This window comes from Poeciliopsis prolifica, unplaced genomic scaffold (assembly GCF_027474105.1).
Source record: "Poeciliopsis prolifica strain line A6 unplaced genomic scaffold, Auburn_PproV2 SCAFFOLD012, whole genome shotgun sequence".
Classification (NCBI taxonomy): Eukaryota; Metazoa; Chordata; class Actinopteri; order Cyprinodontiformes; family Poeciliidae; genus Poeciliopsis; species Poeciliopsis prolifica.
In genome coordinates, this window is record NW_026562387.1 from 1,770,307 (window position 1) to 1,791,943 (window position 21,637).

General features: G+C 39.8%; 1 protein-coding gene across 15 annotated transcripts in view; it reads right to left on the reverse strand.

The window, feature by feature from the left end:
• svila (supervillin a) overlaps window positions 1-21,637 on the reverse strand; it is a 68,232-nt gene that overhangs the window by 8,813 nt on the left and 37,782 nt on the right. For 4 of the 15 annotated variants that reach the window (XM_055037335.1, XM_055037343.1, XM_055037336.1 and 1 more), the window contains 21 exons: window positions 21,393-21,560; window positions 20,764-20,798; window positions 18,715-18,779; window positions 17,700-17,836; window positions 16,669-16,752; window positions 16,056-16,344; window positions 14,497-14,565; window positions 12,841-13,303; window positions 11,511-11,673; window positions 10,117-10,249; window positions 8,539-8,592; window positions 7,300-7,377; window positions 6,487-6,543; window positions 5,372-5,537; window positions 5,159-5,239; window positions 4,406-4,492; window positions 3,553-3,730; window positions 3,287-3,459; window positions 2,392-2,547; window positions 1,041-1,177; window positions 776-923 (listed from right to left, as the gene is read on the reverse strand). In XM_055037335.1, coding sequence (XP_054893310.1) covers window positions 776-923; window positions 1,041-1,177; window positions 2,392-2,547; window positions 3,287-3,459; window positions 3,553-3,730; window positions 4,406-4,492; window positions 5,159-5,239; window positions 5,372-5,537; window positions 6,487-6,543; window positions 7,300-7,377; window positions 8,539-8,592; window positions 10,117-10,249; window positions 11,511-11,673; window positions 12,841-13,303; window positions 14,497-14,565; window positions 16,056-16,344; window positions 16,669-16,752; window positions 17,700-17,836; window positions 18,715-18,779; window positions 20,764-20,798; window positions 21,393-21,560 — 2,921 coding nt within the window. The remainder of the gene's footprint in view (window positions 1-775; window positions 924-1,040; window positions 1,178-2,391; window positions 2,548-3,286; window positions 3,460-3,552; window positions 3,731-4,405; window positions 4,493-5,158; window positions 5,240-5,371; window positions 5,538-6,486; window positions 6,544-7,299; window positions 7,378-8,538; window positions 8,593-10,116; window positions 10,250-11,510; window positions 11,674-12,840; window positions 13,304-14,496; window positions 14,566-16,055; window positions 16,345-16,668; window positions 16,753-17,699; window positions 17,837-18,714; window positions 18,780-20,763; window positions 20,799-21,392; window positions 21,561-21,637) is intronic. The other 11 variants (XM_055037342.1, XM_055037351.1, XM_055037350.1 and 8 more) reach the window with 8 other exon arrangements.

Sequence of the window (21,637 nt, forward strand, 5' to 3'; positions counted from 1 at the left end):
TCTGGACAAACTTATGTTATGTTTGGTTAATGATTGACACATAAAAACAGATGTGGAATCAGGCCAACAACTTCTGCAGCACTTGTATGCTGCGGTGCATCCCTGCAGCACTCCATATTCTCTGAACTCTAAGGCCAATAAACTGCATGCTACACAGAATTTCCACAGGAAAATGTGCTAAGGCCTGCTGGTAGAGATGCTAGAGCAGTCATACAGGAGCCAACTGTAGTTTTGAGTTAAAAATGTTTAAAGTTGACAGAAAATTTGCAAATATCACCTGCAAGACATAATTCACAATCCCTAAACACCAACTACAAAGTCTTAAACAGGGGCAAACATAAAAGAAATACAATTAAAATATTTTTTTGCACTTTACTTGTTTTATCCAAATTAAAGTGTCCAAAACGTTTTCATCTTTTACCCATCAGTTACTTGTTGCAGTTGTTAGCTTGTAGAGAGGCAGTGATTATAGTCTTGACCTCAATGCCCTTGTATAAACTGATGATATTATGTTGTCTTTGTGCTTCCAGTCATTTCACCAAATAGTTCTCTTTAGCTCGTCTTTGCCATCACTACAAGGACACCTTTAATAAATAAACATACAATGCTCAGACTGGTAGGGATGCAAATAAAGCCTGGTGGTCCACCAGTTGTTTTCAGTTGTTTTGCTTGTCCACTACGTTCCTCTGCCCAGAACTGTGCGGAAAATTTAGTCGACACAGAGTGGAGAACCGTTCCTCTGAACTAGAATTTGACAGTTTAATTGAAAGCTCACACTGATAAGTCGACTGTCCTCCGATACACTTCCAGAAGTCCTGGACTGCATGGCTGTGTGCACCGGCGCCTTCGTCTATCATCTGGACGTAGTCTGCCCGGCAGCCCAGGTCTCTCTTAGTCTGGATGAAGTTGGCCAATTCTGATGCCTTTCAAAAAAAAAAAAAAAAAAAAAAAAGATGATTGATAACGCCTCAACAGAGAAAAAACAGCAATCGAAGCTCAATAGACTGATCTCTGTGCCGCTCCACATTCCGGTTCCGTACTTTGCTTTTCTCGATGACATTGGCGAACTCTCCGATCCAGATGAAGCAGTGGTGCGGGGTGACAAGCAAGAAGCAGTCTCCACTGTTCAGAGAGGAAGCTCTGGGCTCCACCAGGCGGACCTGGACATGTCGTCGGCCTGGTTTCACACAAACACACACAGAGACAGGTGGATTATCAGTGGCTGCTCTGCTCATTGCTCATCGCCGCCTGGATTATCACACGAGAGCCATCAGACCTAAATTGTGCCCGCTGCGATGAAGTTGGCACGGTAAATATATCTGTCTAATGATCATCTAAAGTGCTAAAACTTTGGGGACTTCCAACTAATGGAAGTCAGCAGAGGCTAAATTTGAGCCTGTGAATCCTACCACCGTTCAGCTGGGACAGATAACATAACAAAGCAGAGCCCCTGATGCATTGGATTTGCTTTGGATTATGGGCAGTGGGGGTTCGGAGGAACAGATCAGCCCAGGATGGAGTGAGGTGACCTGGGGAGAATGATTTAGAGCCACAGCTGTTGCCAACATACGTGTAAGGGAGATAAAAGAGAGACAGCAAAATAAAGTGAATCCTGTCTCTCCTTTTAGATATCAGCAGAGGACACCCAGGAAGCAGCATCCTTCAGGCTTCGACTGAATCAGAGGGCATTTATAATTCCATTCTCTTACACGAGTAAATTGAACTGCTGCCATTGAGTTCAAATCAGTAAGCCTTAATAAGCCTTCAAAATGACTGACTTGTGAAATGATGTCCAAAAGGGATGTTAGTAGTTAGGTTTCAGATATATTAAAGCTTCATTAAAAAAATATGCTTCTTTAAAACTGTCACTGTTGTGACAGTATAATCCACCTCCTCCCTGTGCAGCCAGCCCCATCTGAAGAAATGCACTGCTCCCAATGACTAACAACCAGAGTGCTATCAATCATCCTCATGAACATGCTGCCAAATATGCTACTGGCAGAGAAGCTCAGCTACAGGAAATGTCATCTGACGTAATAGATGGCGGTCCTAGGTAGCCTAAGCAGCATTACAGGCTGCTGTCAGACAGGTGCATTGCAGAGGAGGAGAGGTGAGTGGAGTACAAATGGGCATGATGGACAGCCCTAAGACCCTCCTCCTGGACCTGATTGGTTGTTTCGATAGATGGATGTTGACCAATGAGATGAACAAATGTAAGAATGGATTTCTAGGCAGGGATACAACTGTTAGACAGTTGGATAAGTAATACAATCCTAAAATGTTTTTATCTTGTTATCCATGCGTTTTATTCCCTGTGCTTTTCCAGACTTGCTGAGGTCAAATGCCTTGTTTTCACTTATCAAGGAGATGTCATCAGTGCAGGTTTCTGACCTTTGACCTGTAGCAGCATGAGCTTCTTGTATGGCACGGCGCTGTTGTTGGACGCCTGCTCTGAGACGCTGACGCTGCGCAGGCTGACGCTGCTGAAGTTCTCCTTGCTCGCCAAACCGGCCAGAGCCACTTCAGAAAACCCAGAGTTCTTGTTCACTATGGAGAGCACGATGAGCAAAGATGAGTACAGAACTAATGCTCATTACAAACTATTCCTGAATCACTTTTTTTGCTTTCTAAGACGGTGTATTATCTCGTGAAAGGCGCCACAACCATCAGTGAATAGAGTTTATCTGGAAAGGTGACAATCTGTATGTGGCAAAGTAGAACAAAGAAGCAGCGTTAGTGTCGCTCACTTCATCTGACAGTGATTATGATTTGTCCAATTAATGTACAGTCATATTCAATAATTCAAAATATATAACTGGCTGGGACTATCACAATAAAAGTACATTTTGGAGGAAAAAAACCCATGCATGTTTGAAACATTTTTCTTAAGTCCACATTTTTGTATTATTCATTTGATACAATTCTGTACTCTTGAATTCATGTTAGTAGAAAATAACATTTATGAATTAATCTGTGTGTTTCTCTTAGTGAACACAGTTACTGAAGTAAACTGAGTCCCCAATTATATTCTAATTTATTAAATATGATTGTGTACTTGAGTTCAGCAATTCTCATCTGACTGTGGATTAAAGAAAATCCCCCAAAACAAATTCTCAAATGGTGCAACACAAAAATAACATGAGAAAAACTCCAGCATAATTTAAGTTGTTTCGCAATTGACAGGCACACGAGGTGAATCCTAGTTTTTACGAATATAATACAGGAAAATAAAAATAAAACAGCTTCAGTTAAAGAAAAAGTAGATGCGTAATCCCTCCTTACTCACTCTTCTCCACCTTCATCCTTTTGCTCTCCAGCAGGCCGATGTTGAGTCTCTGCTCTGTGTACTCGTGTCTGATGTCCTCTCTGGCTGCCAGCTTCTTCAGCGGGTTCCTTGATGACTGAACGTTGCGGTTCGGCCGCATCGCCCTCTTGTGCTGCACCATCGCCGAAGTCAATCTGGAAAGACATAGATGAAAGGTCAAAGTAAGGTCAAAGCATTTCATTTTCTTTTTCTTTTTGAAGCTCGGTCTCCTGACAGTTGAAGCTTACTTTGGCACCTGGGGGTCAAAAATGGCATCAAAGTCGTCGTCTATCTCCACCCTGTTGGTGCTGCCAGGAAGTTCGTCCATGTGACGGTAGAACTTGGAAAAAGCTTCGTCTTCCAGGGTCATCACTTCCTTCACTTTCTTCTCAGTCACAGAGATGGTCGCCTCTGGCAGTCCAGGCACTGAGGAGAGACAACCTAAGTTTTCACTTGTTTGGCTCTAAATACCACCAGAGATCCACCGATCAGTCATCAATATCTGTATTGGTCCCGATATCAAAAATTCTAGATCTGGTATCTGTGACAATGTCCATAAGAGCAAATCTGTTCAGTCTAAATCTATGCTTTGTGTTGACATTATATCTAGAATTCCTAATTATACTTTCTGAACCATTTAAGAGGGTTTATTGCTATTTTTGACATATTTGACCAAAGTAGTCACCATATTGTTTTTGTCAGTTTCAGTTTTTCATTATTTACTTTAAACTGGCTGTTCTACTCTTAAATGAACAAATTAAAGTTGTTTTTATATGTTTGACCAAGCTTCTGAAGCTATTGGTGTATTTAAATGTGCTTATCCAATAAATGTGTGATTCAGAACATTTATTCCTGTGTTTCAAAAAGTCAATTCAGCTTTATGTTTCTGGATTGGAATCAGCCGATACTCAATCTCGGATATTGGTATCAGAAGTGAAAAAAAGAGATCAGTGCGTCCTTAAAGATCACATCAACAAAATTAGCATTTTAATAAAAAAAAACTGCACAATTACGACCCACCAACACTTTTGACAAGTGTAATTTTTTTCCTTCATGCTTCTTACTAACAGTTTATTTAACCTGAGTCATATTAGGACGTACCTTTACTGTTGATCTTTCCAAGGAATGACTCGAGCTTCTCTAGCTTTATGTCCGATTCCAGATTCAGATCTGGAACAGCCTTAATCGCTGCTCACACACACACAAACACACACGTTACACGTTGTGAAATGCAGCAGCATGTACATGTAGACTTCAGACAATCACTGAGCACGATGGACAGTATGTTGATCTGAGTGTTTGAAATGTTTCCTGCAGGTGAATATGAGCCGTTCTGTACTTTAGGGTCATGCACATTCATTGAGGTGAAAAAAACCAACAGGCTGGTTTCTATTGGGCTTCCAGAGCCAATAGAAACTTCTTGGTTGTGTTGGTGACATTTATAGTTTGAATAATGATGGAAAATAGAAAAAAGGGGAATAAACCTGGGAACTCCTCCACGTCTTTTGAAAAAGAACAAAACAACCAATTAACATCGGCATAAAAAACTATTTAAATCAGACATGAACCGAGAAATTGCCTGGAAAACTTAGTTTTTTTCCCAGAAAGTAAAAGGCTCCATACTAACCACTAGCTGAGGTGAAAGTCATAGTATTACTGTTATTTATTTAATGAAGAATTAATGGAAACACTGCAATTGCAAAATTTTGTTTTTTCAACATTGCTGGAATGTAGATAAAGTTTTTGCTAATTTGTAATGGAAACACGTCTGGTGTTACATAACAGGTAATCAGAGGCTTGAGGTGCAGAGGTAAAACTGCAATAAGTGCTTGTTATAATAAAAGTCAGACTGACCTTCCTGCGGTTTGGAGACGGCCAGACTGTTCTTTGATTTGGAGTGGAGGGGAGAGTGGAGAGCACAGGGAGAGGCCAGCCCTACAGGAACACATAACATCAAACCTGGAATCAGATGCTTCCATCATCTGAATTGTTGAATATGTATTTGACAATGCAGATGATGGTAAAAAAAAATAAAAATCCATAGAGATGTTTAGCTTGCCCTCTGACCTTTCTTCACCATCCGTGCGGCCACAGTGAACTGGGTGGAGTCATTGGCAGCTCCGTGACCTTTGGTCTTCCAGGCCTCCTCCTGCGCCTCAATCAGCTGCTTCCTCTCCTGGATGGACATGTGAGCCTCTAGGCTCTGGCTCTCCATCTCAGCCTCCGCTGTTCTCTGAGGAAAACACAGGAGAATCAGATGAACTCAGCACAATGGATACATGAAGATAAAACTAAGGAACCAATATCGGCTGCATGCAGCAAACTGTGACTCCATTAGGGCTGTCATTGGTGTCCCAAATTTAACCCAATAAACAGGAACCAAAGCTGTGTCTTATGTAACAGATCGATGTTTCCAACAAAGTCAATGGGACTCAAACTGGACTTTACCGTATTTAACTAATTAGGTGAAACTAAATACATGCACAACACATTAATGTTCACAATCACCTCCAACAGTACTAAACCCTCTCATTGCACTTGTTCTCAGAGAAACCAAATACACATTGATTAGCACTCCTGGCAAATAAGAGTAGAAAACAAATATTTTATTGCAGTAGAATAATCTCACCTTGATTTGGAAAGAACAATTTATGGAAAAATTATAAGGGTGGTCGATCTTTTTTAAATACCTCAATAACAGTAACACTTTTTCTTCTTTTTCTCTCTCTATTTTAATTCAATTTATTCAAATACGTGACTTTAAAGTTCATTTATGTTTTTTACTGTCCTTGGTAAAAAGTCACCAGAATAGAAACAGTCAAAGATGTAATCACACTCAAAAATTGCATAATGCATTTAGTGCATCAAAGAAGATATAAAATAAATAAATGCAAACTAATTTTGGTTTTAAAAAATTGTCTGAAATCAGCTGCCAAGTGTAAACTGCTGTGGCTCAACAGAATATCAGTTTTGCAAGATGTTGGACATCTGGTGATGAATCTGATTTCAGTTTCTAGCTGAGGCCACTAACAAGTTTAAGCAATAAAAGCAGTAAAACAGCATCACAGAACCTCTCCCATTGGTCAACTAATGGGCTTCTTTTGTGTTTGCATAATCTTATTGTAAAGTGAGAAAACTCAACAGTTGCACAAACTCTACATCTTTATTTCTGACAGGGTCACCTTCCTTCTCCATGGGTGTCTGTCATCCGCCTGCAAGGGTCTGGGTGATCTGGTGGCCTTCAATCACATGGATGGATGAATGGATGGATGGGAGAGGACAAAATTAACAGATGAGGATGGAAATATGGGACGAAATACCTAAAAGCTGCATTAGAAGCGAAAGCTGCAGGGGCTGTGATGCTGAATTCACAATGATGAGCAGTGGAAGTGGAGTCACCAATAGATGGGATAAAATGGCAGCAGGATAATATGACCATTATGTGCTTTAGCAAAACACTGCAAACACTAAAGTCATTTTTACTGCAGATATCTTAAGATGCTTGAAATAAGACAAAACTAACATACAAGTAGTTTTTTAGCAAGATGTGAGATCTTGGCTTAAGTCAATAATTCCTTAATATTAATGAAAATGTTCTAGATTATTATATATAGGGACATTTTCCCCAAGTCACAAATGAGATAATCTGTCAATGAAACAAATATTTTTATTAATATTAAGGAACTATTTTCTTAAAACAAGCTTCTGTATGATGCTAAAAAATTACTTGTACTTAGTTTGGTCTTATTTCAAGTGCACCAAAAGTATTTGCATTAAAATATTTGGCATGATTGTGTTTTTGCTGTGAAAATACCTTTCTGTCTTTGACAACGGTTGGCACGACAGAGCAGAACCAGATAATCAGTGGGGATCCGATTATTTTCTCTGTAAGCTGTTCATGTATTGGTACGGCTCACACTGGTTTGATCAGGCATGTGGGCAGCAAGCAGGCCAACAAGCAAGCAAGACTAAAAAGCCCCGCTGGGATTTCCTACCTGGCTGGCCGTGTCATCAAGGGAAGTATGGAAAGGAGTATCAGGAGGAGGAGAGGAAGCAGCAGGAAGGACAGGCTCCTGCAGCAGGCATAGAAAGAGGAAATACATGCTGTAGCAGGAAATACAGCTGATAAGTGCAGCTCTGTATCCTGATTGGGGTCATGTTAGCCAGGAAATCAACTCTGATGAAGACCACTCGCAAGAAATCGCTTTTAAAAGTAGTTTTTCTTATTTCTAGAGTTTGATATGTACATCGATATACACTTCCATCTGGATTAAAACAGACAGTAATATCCATTAGAGAGGCTTTTCAAAAATGATTGTGATCAGCGCTCCGACTAAAACAACTTCAAGCAGCTCAATGCCCATTTGTTGGACCACTGCTGGATTTTGCCAGCAGCTCCCCTCAACTAGAAGTGCTGAAGTTGATTTGTGAAGCAAATTTAAGTTAGACCAGCTGAAGGATTGGCTGTTAAATTTTATAATGCTCCAAGCAAAGTGTAAAGTTAATGAAGCAGGAAAACAGCCTTTGCTATAACTTCTATCTGGAAAACTGAAACGGAATTGAAATACGTTACAAGACAATTTACAGTCATATGAAAATGCCAAGTAAAACATGCTAACATTAGCCTAGCACTTCAGCAAACTGCTGAGTATGAAAACATCAATGGAAGCAGATGGAGCAGGTTTTCGTGTCAATTCAGATATTCATTACAAACAAATAAAGCTATGATGGTTTTAGACAATGCAATGCTAGGATGCTGTAGGCTAACCTGCAGCATGATGGAGCAGAAAAATAGGAAACAGTGCAGCGTGTCAAATGTTGAGGAAATAAAGTAGCACCCACTTAAACATATGAGGTGTTTTATACTTTAAGTTACTTTACTACTGCTGTTATTTTAAACATATTCCATTTGAATGAAATAGAAAAAGAATTGGTAACCGTCTCATCATAAACTACATCATTACTTGTGTGTGACAAACGCCAAACTCACCAGACAGTGCAATGATTAACCCAAAGTGAGAAAATTCTCAAAAATAATAAAAGGTACCAACCCGGATTCAAACAGTACCACCACCAGATAAACAGACTGGATTTTTGCTAAACTAGGTTCTTTTTATCAACAGGAAAAAAAAAAGAAAGAGTTTTGTAAATTTTAATCACTGTTCTGATCAGAACAGGTTTGACAAACCTCACCAGAGTGCTTTGGCCACAAGGTTTTTATACACTGGCCTTACCAGAAACAGATTGGACACAGAAACGTCCTCAGTCATCATCAGAGAATCATCGTCCTGCAGACAGGCAGCCAAAGAAAAGGGACATTTTCTGAAAGCTCTCATGCTGTGTCATAAGATCAAAACCCTTAAATTCTTTTAAGTCTCGCTCAACTGCTTGTTTTCTGTCAATCTCATCTCTTCTTTTGTTTTTTGTTCTAACACAGGAAACATGAAGGACATCCACTGGTCTGGATAAATAGGAGGATAGAAAACAAGACCGACTGTACTTCCTGTTAGCCTTCATTTAACCTCCATCTATTCACTCCTCTGTCCCCAATTTAAAAATTAGGCCATTTGTTAAATTTGAGGAATGTTTTCCCTGGAGTGTCTGACATCACACACACACACAGGAATCAAAACTTGACCTTAAATCAGAAAAAAAATAATAATAACAAAAAAATTCAGTCTGTGCCGGGTGGCGCTGGCTAAGCTCTGATAAGCAGCTGGAAACAGTCGTTGCTCCAAAGAAGCCACAGAGAATATGTCTAAACAGAGGTACATGTGCTGCGCCCATCCTAAAGCCTCCCTTCAAAAACACGCCAGTGGTGGAGAAACAGAAAAACAGGAAGCATGCAGGGACAGAAATCGGCTTTTATTTTTTTAAAAGGTGAAAGACATGCAGACCGGAGCGAGACATTGACAGATTACAGGCAACATGCAGCTCAGAGGGCAGAAAAGAGAAAGTTACGCAAGAGAGAATACAAAGGCTACATTTATTAGGACATTAGCATCACACAACAGGTAGTCCCAAGAGTTTTCCCAGTAACGTTTGACTTTAAAGCATACTTTTTACTGGTAAGTTTATATGCTTACTATGTTGGTCTCAATCTTAAGAAGAGGATATTGTTTTCCTTTCACAATTTGGCCCCAAGTTTTTAGGGCACTTGGCAGTTCTGGGCTGAGAATTACACATTGGTAATACTTTACATTTGCCCAACTTCTTATTTTAAAAAGTTCAATTATTTCAGCATGTGCTGTTAGAAATTTTAAGGAATTGTTCATGCTCAAATGGTTTTCATTTCAGTTTCGACACCAATTGGATTCGAATGACAATCAAACCCTATTGCCCATTAGTTGACAATCTGTCATAAAATCCTCATTTGTTCCCCTGAATGGAAATCGATGATTAGATTTTGATACAAGAACAACAAAACATCGACGAGCTGTATAAGACAGAGAAGAGGAAAGACAGACGAAAAGACATGGACAAAACACAACCTCTCTGTTTAGAGATATTCAAATTATTACCACATGACATTGCCAGTTTAACTTCCATAGCCCTTTATTTAATGGCCAGTGATATTTCTTTGATTCTAAAGTTCTCAACATGTTGGCAACAAACACTCAAGAATCTCTTTAAATATTTGTTAATGACCAGTTGATGAATTTATTGTTGGTGTGGCGTAAACCAACTCTAAATGTCACTGCTGTAATAACGGTGCATCAACAGAACACAGTTTCTCCAGCATTAAACCAGATGACCCATATGATATCTCAGTGTGGCCCTCTGAAGCACTAACTCAGCAGTGAGGCGGTTACCTTCTTCCCGAAGCTCTGCTCCGCCTCCCAGAGCTGAGCCTGCTGCTCGCCCTCGGCAACCATCGCCACATCCTGCTTCTTATTGATCCTGTTCCTCCAGTCTTTCTCGCCGCTCTTCTTTAACAAGGCGACTCTGAGGGGTTGGAGGAACGAAAGGCACTGTTAATATGAATTAACACCCACACACTATGTTTTGCATTTTGCTAGTTGGGTTCAATAGAACCACTTTTATTTCAAATCTGCCATTTTAGCTCACTGCAGCTTTGTAGCACAGCTCTTGGTTCACTTTTAAGCCAATCAATTGGAAACAAATACAGTGTCTGCTCATTACAACTATTAATTATGTTCACAATTTCAAAACATAACCTACTAATCCAAAATGTTTGATTCAACTTTGACAATGGAAACTGAACTACTGACTTACGCATTACGACTCCTGTATTATCACTGGTTGTGTAATTTGGTGAACATTTTCAGTAAATTTAATTGCACTATCTGGAATTAAATTCACACTTAATCAAAAGCCATAACAAAAACATAATTTTCAATGCAAAACTAATTTTATTCTGCTAAATTATTGAACAGACACATAAAATTAACAAAGAGAAAGCATTTATTGTTTTTAATCTGCTTTTCAAGGTGATGTGTTTATTGCATGTTATATTCTCTATGTTAACTTCTTGTGTAAGAAGCATGAAACCATGGTGATGTCTTCTACAGATGTTAATATGCTGTAAGGACAATATGGTGGCCAATGTCCAGCACGTCGCAAACAAACCTAAATATCTGCACCAGGAGGACACTGCATGATTAATTTGAGTAAAAAAATGTGAATGACAGAAGTTGTATTATTATGGACTTAATTAAAGTAGGAGGATTTTAACTTGGAGCACAGAGAAGGCAGCATGCCCCTCACAACGAGTGCTCTGTTCCAGACACAGAGGACACATCCTGTTCTGTCCCCAGACACCCAAATCAATGCCAACAACAGGAAGTGAGTAGCCCTGACTCTGTCATCACTAAGTGACTGCTTTGGAGGTGTGGGTGAGCCAAGCAGGTCCTGAAGTGGCCAGAGTGGGTGAAATGTGTAATAACAGGCAGACACTACACAGATGTTGACATGTTGTTCTGTTACGTAACCAATCAATTTGGAGCTTTACTGTTTATCTTTGCCTATTCTCTAATCAGCAGGCTGAGCCTCATTGTGACATAACTAGACTTACATAAACATGTGCCATTTCTGTGTTTAAGTTGATAGTTGCACGGAAAGTAAAAAAAAACAAATCTTAATATGAGAAACTAACAGAAAGTATCATTTTTATCCACGATAATTGAGAGAATAAAAAGGGTTTCCATATACAAAATTTCAACTCTGACCTTTGTGCTGCTCTTACCTCTCTCTAATGGACATGTGTCGGCCAATCGTCACATCGGCCATCTCTTCCTCTGGTTCAAGCTGGACCGGGCCGACCGACTGGCCTCCTGCTGGGGGCTGAGGCTCGGCAATGGCCGACCCGAATCCGTCCCTGGATGTTACTGCGGTGGAGTCTGGGAGCTCTGTGACAGCAAACGCACAAGGACACACACACACACACACACACACACACACACACACACACACAGAGGAAGCAGGATCAATAAGTTGAAAGCACAGCAATGTTAAAAATCACACCATGGAAATGGCCATCATAGAAAAAAAGCAGCATTGAAGAAGCAGAGACACGGCTAACTGGATTTCATGTCTCTGCCACAACTGTAATCAAACATCCCACACTGTAGAAACTCTGAAATTTTACCCTCTAAATGGAACCTGAGCAACTCTGACAGACAGGCTGTTCAACTAACTTCTGTTTTTGGGACCTGACAGGTTGCATTGAGACCCTGAAGTGTCTGACTTAAAGTGACGGCTGCTTTGACGTGAAGGAAGCCTGGAAACCACAGTCTGAATGTAAACCTTTTTCTTTTTTCCCCAAATACACACTGGAAGTTTGACTATGAAAAGACATGGCTGACTGCTGAGTGAAACAAACCAGTGCTTGAATGGGCACTATTTTAGATATCATTTATCTAAATTTTTTATATATAAATCTGGGAGTCCATGAACTAAGATTCAGGTCAATAATAATAATGTAGTAACTTACTTATACTTATTACGCAACCCTGAATAAGAGTATCTAGTTACTTTGGATCAACATTATTAGCTTTTTCTTCTCTTGCTCTTTTAGTTTGTTATCTTGTTTGTATTTACTTTTAATTCCTGTAAAGCACTTTGTATTGCCTTGTTGCTTAAAATGTTCTATAGAAATAAAATTACCTTTACCTTAACTCCACCATAATATTTCCTTCCAGGCAAGACCAATTTTGGTGATTTTTTTTAAGTTTGAGAGTTTTATGTTGTGTCTTTTTGTGTAAATCAAGTTAAATTCTAATGTTAAAATTCAATTGGCTCTCAGCCCATAAGTCAAACAGACAGAAATGGTCTTATGTTCACTTAAATGTAAGTTTCATGAACTTATTCCAAGGCCAATTCTTAGCAAAACCTTTATTTGATCTCTATAAAAAGTAACAAGTTGAAAACATTTCTTTCAAAATGTAATTGTTCAGATAGGGGAGCCATGCTAAAGTTTTCTTAATGCAACTTTAAGAAAAGGCAGAGGGTGTATCACAGTTAGCATGAGGAGAAGCCTCATGCTAACTGTGAGGAAAAGTCTGAGTTGATCTTACCTCCACTGATGGCTCTGATAATGTGGCCGTCTGCGTGTCGCCCTTCCTCTCTTGGATGCCGCCTCTGCTCTTCTCTGTCCTGGAACTTGTGGCTCTCAGAGTTGTCCCCGCCTCTGGGACGCCAGCACTGCTCCTCCTCCTCCTGTTCTTCTTCCTCCCACCATCTCTCCCTCCCAGTGTGCGGCTGGGGCAAAGCAGCCTGCCTGACTGCCGTCTCAGGAGAGGGCAGCCTCCTCTTCCCCACCTTCAGGTCCATCATGTCGTTCCCCCGGTCAGAGAGTCGCTCCACGTCCATGCGGAGTTCTGAGGCGTCCAGCGACCTCGCGGTTGGGTTGGGCTCGGCACGAACGGCGGCGTTCGCTATGTGGATGTCTCCGGCGTGGTCCGAGGAGACGGTGGCTCCGGGTCTGGGAGCGGAGGAGGATGAAGTGGCTCCGTACAGAGCTCCTGCACCGTTCTGAAGCTGTCAAAGCAGGTGGAATGGAAAGAGATGAACGAAAGCGGGTCAGTTTTGCTAAAATAGCTGAAAACAGAGCTGGAGCAACGTGCACATTCAGGCAGCTGAGGAGAATCACGCTGACTAATCACAGCCAGACTGACTCACTGCACTTCCTGAGCATCAAAGGGCAGCCTGTCCTGCACATCACAAGCAATCTCCCTCCACTCAATGCATTCAGCTCCAATACAACACCACACTTCACTAATGTATTCAACAGCCAATAAGAGGCAACAGCAAACATTCATAGACTAACAGGAATCTGTTTTTTTTTTCCCTTACTGCAGGTTTAGATGCAGATGTCAAGGGTGTTTCCTTGTTTTCTCTCATCTATTCCCATTTCCTTTGAATGTTTTCCCCATCTTTCTCCCTTTTTCATTACATTACACATGCACAGCTGAAATCAGATATTTGCATACACTGAAAAAATTACTTTTTTCTCACTTAAGTTAAATTAGACCAAACTGTCATTTTATTCAGCTTCATTAGTTACCTAAATTATTTCCATTTTGGAGTGGCCATTTGTTAAGATTTTTTTTCTTCAACTTTCATTGAATTCAAAAGTTAAAATAAATTTGGTCGGTATAAGTGTCTTAAACTATCACTGAATATTTGTGACGTGGTGTATGTAAATCTTTATTAGAAATTTCTTTGTATTTATATCAAATGCAAAAGACAGACAAAAAAGAAAGGAGAAAGGGTGGGGACAATATTTCAAATGAAAGGAGATGGAAGTAGAGAAGAGACACAAGTTAAAACTCTGAAAGTCTGCCTCTATCCCTGCAGAAAGAGAAAAAACAGAACCAAGACACCACAAAGGTGAGAAATCAAATTTTCTTTTTTTATTTCATTTTTTTTCCCTGACGTTACTTCCAGGTAAACTTTTCTCGCTCCTCCCTCCATCACAAAAGTCCTTTTTGACTCCCTTCCTGGTGATAAACTACATTTGGTAGGAACATCCATGCAGATACCAGCAATGCTTTACCGTATTACAGGCAATGATGAGCACCGAGTGGGCACTTTATCAGAAGCAGGACCATGCGGCGCACATTCCCGATGCAATCACAGCAACACGGCCAGGCGAAACGGTGCAACGCGCAGCGATTTCTGAACATGTCATCCTCTGATGCAAACGCACCGACTGTTCAGAGGAATCTTACTTGGAGTTGTTGAACTGGGCTGTCACATAGCTCCTGTTCATCGTCTATGACGTCTGAATCTGAGAGCTCCTATAGCAAAAACAGCCACATGCTACAACACTGCTTCTTAAACTCAATATAGAGCAAAAGTTATGCACAAAGAGGGTTTTTTTTGCATCTTTTTACCATCTCTTGCTCATTGTGCAACACTTGACAAATCTGTAATCTACTTCTTTTGAGAAAAATATTTGTCTTATTCCACATTTATTATTTATTTGACCTTTGTTTATGTAGGTTGTTCCACCGAGATCAAACTTCAAAGATCTCATTATAAGAGAACTGCTCAGATAAAACAAGTAAATAATAAGAAAAACATAATTGTCTTAATCCTAGTAGTTAAATTGAACAAGCCAATGAAACATTGCCTAAAAATAAAAGGAGTTTCCTAAGTTTTACAATTCTGATTTGGGCTGCAAGAAAGTGAAACTTTAAGCAGATGAGGGGAAGAGTGAGGTAGTTTTATTTTCATTAACTTTCAACCTCTGCAACAGAGCATACTGGATTTGAAAAGGTTTGCAGGCTTCATGGACACATGGACAATTCAAGGATCCACAGTCTCCAATAAATACACCAAGATTAAGCAGTTTTACAATGCTAACCCTGCTAAGTGCTAACATAAGATGCTAACAAGGTTAAAATATTATTGTTTTGAAATAGTAAAACCCTCTTTTACTACTCTCACACACTCAAGAACAACACGTCCAAAATTAAAACCTCCAAGGCGGCTTTTGCACCTCATACAACTTTGGCTCAGTTAGCAGCTGTATATCAGCCATCAGAAGAGTGGGCTGCAGTCCTATACTCTTGCATATGTAATGGAATTTCAAAATGTTCAGTAAATCCTAAAGTGGTAAATCTTCACTTTTGAAGGTAATTTGAAAAATCTCACCCAAAGTCTCAAGAGCAGACAAAGCAAAGGAAATGTCTGAAACCTACATCCTTTCCATGATTGTACAATTAATGTTAAAAGTAATTATCTGAAACGCTTGATTTATGGATGAGTGGATGAATATACTGGTTTGCCCCAGTATATTCTAAGCCTGGCAGACCACCAGGCTTTATTTGGCCCACCAGACTGAGCACTGTTTATTATAAGCAACAGTGACAGTAAAAATGAGTTAAAGAGTCTCTTTGGTTGAAACAGAAGTAAAATAGCAGCATAGTCTGGTCAATATGTGAACAGACAGAGACTGAGGTCAGGTGACTATTTAATTCACTGGGACTCTGTAACTACTGCCTGGTTTTTTACTACTCTACATGCTAAAATACTTCAGTGAATAAAGAGACAAGTTATGGATAAAGGACAAAAAATTTCACAATTTAATTAGGATGAAACAACCAAAGTACAAAATTTATTTTAATTGTATTTATTTTTTAGGTTTGGCTCTTTTAAGACCGCTTCACAATTGTAAATAATGTCTTACATTAACACATAACTACATTTTTAAAAATTTGTCAACTTTTTAACCTACCACCTACTTTTTAGTGTGTAATCAAGTCAAACAGAGAGACCTCCCCACCTGTTCCATATCTCCCACGGTGATGGGCTGCGTCTGGTAGCGAGCGTTGGCTCGGCGCTGGCGGCTGTCTCCTCGGGTTCGGGTGACTCTGCTCGCCGGCTGAGCGAGTCGGTTGAACAGCGCCATCTTCTCCGCCAGGCTAAGGGTGCAGACGTCCGGCTCCTCGGGGTGTTGACCTGCCGTCTCGACTCTTCCTTCCATCGCAGACGCCTGCTTTGAGCCTGGGGCCTCCTGAGAAGGCAGCGCTCGATTCCGGGCTGCGGAGCTCTGCTGTACGGATGCCTGCAGGCTGAGGGGAGGATAATGTGAAGATGAGCTCATGCAGTTGAGCAGCATGCTGCATTATGTTGCAGGTCTATTCAAACACAAATCAAGTTTACATATTTGTTGCACAAGCAAAGTGAGTACAATTTCTAACGTAATCATGCAATTTCCCCTCATAACACAGGAGGGCATCAAAGCCTAAACAATAGAGAGCATCCTGCATAGAGCCATCCAGATGTGAGAAGGGTGTTATGATGTAGTGAGCCGGTCACAATCAGAGACATTTAAGGATGACTCAGTTTCTCATGCTCATTCACACACACACACAAATTCACACACTTTTGTGTACCTGTAAGAGGGGAGGGCATTGCTGCAAACTAGGGTATAGCTATCAGCACACACTAGAGACATCGGGTCAGTCTGAGAGGGGGCACTAGGTCAGGGGCAACACACACACACAAGCACACAAGTGTGGAGAAAATACAAAGATGACACATGTATTATTTAAATATGATATAACTACAGTGACTTCTAAGCATAGAAAGTTGAAAATTCTACATTTTTTCACATTATAAACTCAAATTTTAATATATTTCTTTGGAATTTCATGGGAAAGCCAACATATCAGAACATATGTTTTAAGAGAGTGATTCAAGGTTTCACATAATAAAACACCAACAATTCAATAAGTCTCAACAAATACATGGAATAATTTCAGACTTATTGAATTGTTGGTGTTTTTTTTATGTGAAACCAATACACCAGGGGTCTCAAACTCCAATCCTCGAGGGCCGGTGTCCTGAAACGCTTAGATGTGCCTCTGTTGCACCACACCTGACTAGAATAATCCAGATTGTTCAAAGAATCTGGGAAAAACACAGAATTAATTTTCATAGATCTTGTGTTTCAAATCTGATTGAACTTTGGATATTTTGCAGACATTTTAGTGTCTAGATGTGGAAAGCTTGTAGAGACATAACCAAAAAGATGAACACTGAGGGATTTTCCATTCACTTCACCTTGAGGAACGACTTTGTGTTGACCTATCACATAAAATGCCAGTAAAACATAAGAGTTTGTGCTTACAAAGGGGAATAGGTTAAATGGGTGTGGATAGTAAAAAATGTCATCTAAAAATAATGAAAGTCAAAGAAAAATTTAATCTTGAACATGGACACTAATTAGCTTGGATGACAAACTGTTACATTAAGTTGGTTTTAGTTGAACTCAAACATGATTTATTAATGGCATACAGCCAACCCGCGGCCGTTTGTCCTCAGATTGATGTTGACGGACTCATGTTGTTCCAGCTTTTGACCGGCTGGATTTCATTTGACAGGATGCTGTGTGAGGCGTTTTAGCCTCAGACTCAGAACTCACGTCGCTGCTATGACTACTTCCTCTGTGGTAACCGGCTGAGTCCTCGATCGGTCCTGTGTCCGCCTCAGTCTTCTGTCCACTGCTGCATTCCTGGAGCGCGGTTTAGGAATTCCTCCATCAATGCTCTTCTCCAGTTCCTGGAAAAGACGCAGGAGATTTTTATAAATAAATGCAATAAGCCATATAGGATCATCTCAAATGGGAAGACAATGTTGAGGAGGGAAGAGATCAATTTTTATTATATTAGCAAGATCAGAAATCAGAGTAAGAACTTATTATTTAATTAGCTAGCACATTGAGCCATAACAACCACCACAAATAAAATGTGTTTATTTGGATTTTATGAAACAGATCAACACAAAGTAGAACCTATATGTGAAGTGGCAGAAAACTCACTGTTTTCATTCATCTTACTTAAACATATGTATAATATGGAGCCCAAATTAGTCATATTTAGCCTAGAGACACACTGTTCCAATAATATTTGTATTATTCCCAATATTGAAAAAAAAATTCTAGATCAGATATTGGTGACAATGTGCCCAATCCATAAAAGTGGATCTATTCAGTCTCATTCTATGCTCTGAGCAACATTATGCTTTTTTACTTATCGTCCATCATGTTCAGAATTTTTTTGTATCAGATTGTTATCAATCGATATCAAAACTCGTATCTGCATAGGCGCATCCGTAGATTAAACAAAGGTTTTAACAATGTTTAAAACCTTGGACATGTGACAGAGAACTTGTTAATCCATCAAAAATGGAAAGAGTATGCAAATCACCCAAACCGTACTTTAAAAAAGAAAATGTATACTTGTTTTTCCACTTATTTATGCACTACAGTGTCTCAGTCTATCCTCGTACATGGAAACAGTCAAGGCACAACATTAGATAGAGCTGATAATTGTGTCTTTTATTAATAGCACATGTCTGCGAGTTTTGCATTTGAAACCAGGATGTAATTTAAAGTAACCACCAGGCTAAACGGTACTAAGAAAGGAGCTGCAACTCACCCTGAAGAGAGAGCGCTTCGCTGCCACGCTCAGTTTGGCTCGATCGTCCAGCTTTTCATCATCAGCTACACAAAACAGTGAAGCACAAAGAATAAAGGTTGGAAAATCTGTCTTTACTGGATAGAAAATATAAAAACAAATCATTTGGTTCAGGCAAAACTAGATTTGTTGCCTCTAAATTATTTACCGATATCCCACTTCAGTGAGGAGCTATAAAAATGTTAATTGGTCACAATGTTCTGAGCAGATTCATTCAGGCCTGCTAATAAAGTAATGAGAACTCTATGGTGCATGCGGTGTTTGGCCTTTGTATATGAGAGCACAGTGACTCAACATCAATATAAGTAGTGGGTGTTTAAAACATGGTGGTGGTGCATGGAAGCAGGTGAAAATATCACCTACAGCATATTTAAAAGTGGGGTTGAATTTGCTGTTGCACTTCATTTGAAATCCGAGTTACCATTTTCAAATCACAGACGCATTTTCTTAAAAAAAAATCGTAAAGGTCTCCTTGTTTTTGTTCCACAAAAACAACTGTTGTTGAAAGCAGCATGAAAAATCAAGATGTCTGAGCTGCAGTTCAAACCCTTTCAGGACTCTTACGTTCATGTTTGTTCAGCCCAAATGCTGAGGAAAGAAAAAACACTATGCTGGGATAAATTATCCAAGGTAAAAATCATAGGCCAGGAAAAGTTTGTTTATTAATTCCATGAGTTGAATAAAGCCTAGAAGATATCAGCTTTAACTATTTCTCTCGTGTGTATGTTGCTTTATAAGGCACCTAAAGTTCAGACCTAAACCTTGCAACATGGAATGTGCAAAATATAACCAAACTGCTGTTACTAAAGAAAAATCTTTACATTTATTCCAAGTATACATCTCCATAAAAATATGTCATTTTATAGCTGGCAGCAAAGATAAACCTTTAAAGAGTAAGGCCTTAGGAGAAAAGACTTGAGATCTGCAGGTGTGTGTGTCATTACTGTGTATACACACATACACACACGTTGTGCAAGACACATTACATCACCAAACAACTATTTCCTTTGATTGACTCAGCTGCACATAATTCTTGTCAGTACAAAAGTGTCCTGGCTGAAAGTGTGTTTATGAGAACCAGATGAGTTGCTTTTGCCCTGAGAGGAGCTGATGTGTTATGCTACTGTGAGCACCGTTAATGACTCTGAAACGCGACTCTAAAATGTTCCCCTTCTTTTTATGAAATAAAAATCTGTGTGCAAATATGTTAAATAAAAGACGAGATGACACTCAACAACAAACTTATAGAAGATGGGCAGCATCTTGCTGGAAACGTTGAAGGACCCCAACTCCAGTCTGCTCCGACCCTCTTGTCACTAGCTGCGTTTCCATTACAAATATGCGCAAAACTTTGTCAATATTAGGTGAATGATGAAAAAACTCACAACTCTCTTCATCTTTTCCGCTAGTAGCAACTTTCTATTGTCGATCACATGACTCACATGATATGAAAAAGCAGTTTTGCAAAATTTTGATACAGCCGAAAAAAAACCCTACCTCATCCAAGTAAAAAATAAATTAATTAATTGAGACCATAATAGTTGAATGAAACAGGACCTGTGTAGTGGAAAACAAGACCCAAAGCAATCTAACCATCTACAGTCCAATACTACATTCAAACAAACACCAGGCGTCAAACTCCTAAGCTTGAGAGAAAGACTAAGCCCAACTCCAACATAGACACAGAGTAGGACACTTGACCACAGCTTTAAAGAAACCAATTCATCTTATTCAGTTGCTTAAATGGACACCATTTAATTTAATGTTAGTCACAACATGTTCTGTTGTCAGAAGACACTACACATGGGAAGATTGTTGGTGGCGTACCACCTTTTCCATTTCATCCGTCAACCATCGGCTGTTGTGTGAACTACAGTCAAGTGAAAATTTTTCATGAGTGAAAGATCACTCATGACTACACAGAGTCCTTGAAATCTATCAACTTAGCTTGTTCTGATATTTAGGATCTACTCAGAAATCTATCTAGAATCAAACAGAAACATGACTTACCTTCTGTGGAGGCAAAGTCTGAGCTCACACAGGACCTTCAAAAGCATGAAGGAAAAAAAAGAAAATCAATAAAAGCTCCTTATCAAGTTGCAACAAAATACGAGTAGTGACTGATTGTGAAAGAAGAGGCAAAGAAAGTTAGTTGCTTCTGGTTTGCAGGGAAGAAATGAATGGAACAAGGCAACAGCAAAGCAGATTGAGTAGGAGCATTAAGGAAGCCTGTGTGTTTCTGTGATCTTTGGCTCTTATTTCTCACAATGGTCATGCTTCTGAGCTGTGGTCACACATCAAGATCGCTGCCAAAACCCAATTAGAGGAGCCTTTGGTCGTTAAGCTTCCTTGTTTCCTAATATTGTTAGTGTGAGGGGCAAAATTAACAAGTGTGTACATGGTTGTTTATCAAGTTATTCCTATTGGTCAGACAGAAAACCAAACAAAGATGAGAATCTCATTATGAATTCAAACATTAAATAATTGACGGTACAGTGCAAATGAGAAAATCAGAACTTCTCACCAGAACAGAATTAAAAACAACATATCTGATCATCTTAAAATGATTAACGTGCAGTCATGGACATTTATTTAGCGTCCTCTCTCTGAGTCATGCATTCTCAAGTGTAAAGAAATACCTATGAGTTTCCTGCCGTTCAGCAGAAGTGACAGGCTGAGTCCTAAACCTTTCTGAGGTCTTTCGACTCTCCCCAGGACAGATATAGAGCAGAGGCTGGTGCCCCCTTTCCCTAGCACCTCTCCAGGGTGCCTGGTAGAGCTTACGTTCACTTGGATCCTCAAGATCACTGGAGGGAGTGCAAAGGGAGAGGGGTCAATAGATAAAGAGCCCAATGGAGAACAAAGTGATATGGTGGCACAAATG